This window comes from Emydura macquarii, unplaced genomic scaffold (assembly GCF_026122565.2).
Source record: "Emydura macquarii macquarii isolate MOO-44397 ecotype Brisbane River unplaced genomic scaffold, CSIRO-AGI_Emac_v2 contig_2014, whole genome shotgun sequence".
In the NCBI taxonomy this organism is placed as follows: domain Eukaryota; kingdom Metazoa; phylum Chordata; order Testudines; family Chelidae; genus Emydura; species Emydura macquarii.
In genome coordinates, this window is record NW_027132151.1 from 1 (window position 1) to 3,529 (window position 3,529).

Here is a 3,529-nt window from a genome sequence, read left to right on the forward strand (position 1 = left end):
CATAGAAGGCAATCTGGTTGGTCAGGTATGACTTGCCCTTGGTGAATCAATCCATGTTGACTGTTCCTGACCACCTTCCGCTCTTCCAAGTGCCTTAAAATGTTGGATAGCAGAGGGCAGGGGGGTTGTGTGAGATGGGAGAGGGGAGGCAGGTTGTGAGATAGATTAGGGCAGGTTTGCTCTGTAGAGTGGGAAACAACAGAGGTTTTGTGTGTATGGAGATGGTGTTGGGAAGGTGGGGGAGGGCAGAAGGCTACATGTGGGCAGCAAAGAGGCTACAGAAGTCCTGCTAGACACAGATAGTTCTCTGCCAATCTCTCGCCCAGCTCAGGTCCCCTGGGCAGTCGGGTTCTTCCCCAGGACCTTCCGTAGGGCCCCATGCACATCCTTGTTCCTCAGTGTGTAGATCAGGGGGTTGAGCATGGGGGTGACCATGGTGTAGAAGAGGGATATTATTTTGCCCCTGTCCTGGGAGTAGCTGGACGGAGGCTGTAGATACATGGAAATGGCCGTGCCGTAGAAGAGCGACACCACGGCCAAGTGGGAGGCGCAGGTGTTGAAAGCCTTGAGCCTGCCCTTGGCCGAGCGAATCCTCAGCACAGCGGCGGCGATGTAGCCGTAGGAGACCAGGATGAGGCCCAGTGGCATCGCCAGGAAGATCACGGCGCTGGCGAGGAGCTCGGCCTCATTGGCAGAGGTGTCGATGCAGGACAGCTTGAGCAGGGCCGGCAACTCGCAGAAGAAGTGGTCAACTCGGTTCCGCCCACAACGGGGCAGTCGCAGGGTCAGGATGGTCTGCAGGAGGGAGTTGCCGAAGCCGCACAACCAGGCGGTGGCCGCCATCTGCAGGCAGAAGCGGCGGCTCATGATGGTCATGTAGTGCAGTGGCCGGCAGACGGCGGCGTAGCGGTCGTAGGCCATGACAGCCAGCAGGAGGCACTCGGTGCAGCCCAGAGAGAGGGAGATGTAGAGCTGGGCCACACAGCTGGCCCAAGGGATGGTTTTGCGGGTGCTGTGGATGTTCACCAGAATCTGAGGGCCAACGCTGGTGGTGTAGCAAAGGTCCAGGAAGGAGAGGTTGCTGAGGAAGAAGTACATGGGTGTGTGGAGTTGAGGGTCCAGCCACGACACCACGATGATGGTGGTGTTTCCAAGCAAAGTCATGGTGTAGGAGAGTAAGATGAGTATAAAGAGCAACAGCTCCAAGTGTGGCCGGTCAGACAGTCCGAGTAGGATGAATTCCCCAAAGATGCTTTGGTTTCCGTCTTCCTGTACCCCATTGCCATATACCACCTGTAGGGGCCCGAAAGAATAAGGGTGAACAATAACCTGCATTAAGGACATTTGTGATAATAGCGTTGGGATCGATAGTGGGTAGTTTTGGAATGGTAGCCTTGAGTCCTACAAGACATAACGGGGTTCAAAAAAGAACTAGTTAAGTTCATGGAGGATAGGTCCATCAATGGCTATTAGCCAGGATAGGAAGGGATTGTTGTTTGCCAAAGGCTGAGAATGGCAGACAGGGTGGATCTCTGGATGATGATCTGTTGTATTCATTCCTTCTGAAGCACCTGGCATTGGCCAGTGTCGGAAGACAGGATACTGGGCTAGATGGACCATTGGTCTGACACTCTATGGCCATTCTTATGTTCTAAGATATCTAAGTGTTAAGTGAATAGATTTGGGGAAGGTTGGAATCTCTGATGTCCTGGGATTGACCCGGCTACAACATTGAATACATTGATGGAAATGTCAGGGAAATCGCTCATCTGTCTGTCTGCAGTATTGTTGTAGCCAGGTAGGTCACAGAATATTGCAGAGACAAGGTTGGAGATGTAATATCTTTTCTTGTGATTATTCAATCAGATTCTGTTGGTGAGAGAAACTAGCTTTCGAGATTACATAGAGCTCTTCCTCAGATCTGGGAAATGGAGTCAGAGCATCACAGCTAAATGCAAGGTGGAAAAGATTGTTTAGCACAAATAGTTTAAACATATTTCAAGGGACAATTCAAGGTGAAGTGGCCTGTAACACCACCCCAGTCACGGGAGGGGAGGGAGGTGAAAAAAGAAGACAAGAGGGGTGGGTTAGTGGGATAGAGATTTTGTCTCTGTTCAGTCCATGATTTTTAGTATCTAGCAAAGTTATGAATTTAAGCTCCTAGGCTGGTCTTTTGAAGGTGTTGTGCTGGTTTCCTTTGAGGATGAGGACTGAGAGGTCAGATATAGAGTGATCACTTTGTGACAAGTGTTCACCCACTGATGATAGAGGGTATTTGTCTATTATCATTTTCCTTGTTTTACTCACATAGTTGTTAGGGCATGTAGTGCACAAGATGGGATGCGCCACATGTTGTGATGGGAGTGTGTGAGACCTGTGGATCTTGAAAGGTGTGTTGTGGGGGGTGTTGATCATCATAGCAGTGGATATGGGTCAGCTGGTTTTCCATCTCTTATTCTGGCAGGACCTGGTTCTGCCTTGAGTTGGTGTGTCCTGGTCTGTGGGGAGCTTGCTTCCAATGCTGAGCTTGGCGAGGTTAGGGGGGATGTTTCAAGGCCAGAAGAGGGGATTTAGGGAAGGCTTTTTCCGGATATGGACCCCATCATGTGTGCATTGTAAATTCATAATTTTGCTAGACACTGAAAAGCACAGCCTCAACAGAGACACTTGGTTGATGGGTTTATTAATCAATATGTAAGTCACTAACCCGACCCCTAGCTTCTTTTTCTCCCCTCCCGCTTCTTTCCCCTTTATAATGGGAGAGGTGTTAACTGGCCACTTCACCTTGAAATATGCATTAACTGTTTATGCTTCTCTACCACCTTGTATTAAGCTGTGACATTTGGAGTACCTTTCCCAGATGTGAAGAAGAGCTCCGTGGAAGCTCGAAACCTTGTCTCTCTCACCAATAGAAGTTGGCCGAATGGAAGATATAACTTCACCCACCTTGTCTGTTTGTAGTTTTTAGACATCGGTTGATAGGATTTCAAGCACCGTAGGTATCTAGTATTCATCACATCCGCATTCAGTCTGTTCTTCCCCCAATTCTATATTTTAAACTTTTCCTCCACCCTCACTTGCATCTTCATTCCTCTTCTCCCACCTCTCTCCTTCCCTCCTCAAACTTTATCAGTGTTATCCAAAAGGGCTGAGAATTTTACAAATATGTTGGACTCCTGAAAATAGAATGGGCATCTCCTGGGACTTTTATACCTCTAAATGAGTAATTACCTCCACACATATAAGACTTGAATAGAAGAAACAGCCATACTGGGTCAGACGAAAGGTCCATCTAGCCCAGTATCCTGTCTTCCAACAGTGGACAATAACAGATGCTTCAGAGGGAATGAACAGAACAGGTCATCATTAAGTGATCCATCCCCTTGAAAGGAGTAAAGGGGCAGAAGAGAAATCTAAGTGAGAAAGAAGACAGTTAGAAAGATACAATCAGTGACGGAAGTCACATAGCAGTGCTGTTTGGCTGTGCTTTTAAAATGGCTTGTGGCCAGAAAAATGAAGACAAGGAGTG

General features: G+C 48.5%; 1 protein-coding gene across 1 annotated transcript; it reads right to left on the bottom strand.

The window, feature by feature from the left end:
* Window positions 1-327: 327 nt before the first annotated feature.
* Window positions 328-1,164, bottom strand: LOC137159942 (olfactory receptor 2B2-like). The gene has a single exon (XM_067558418.1). The coding sequence runs from the start codon at window positions 1,162-1,164 to the stop codon at window positions 328-330; it is 837 nt and encodes a 278-aa protein (XP_067414519.1).
* Between the last annotated feature and the right edge of the window lie 2,365 nt (window positions 1,165-3,529).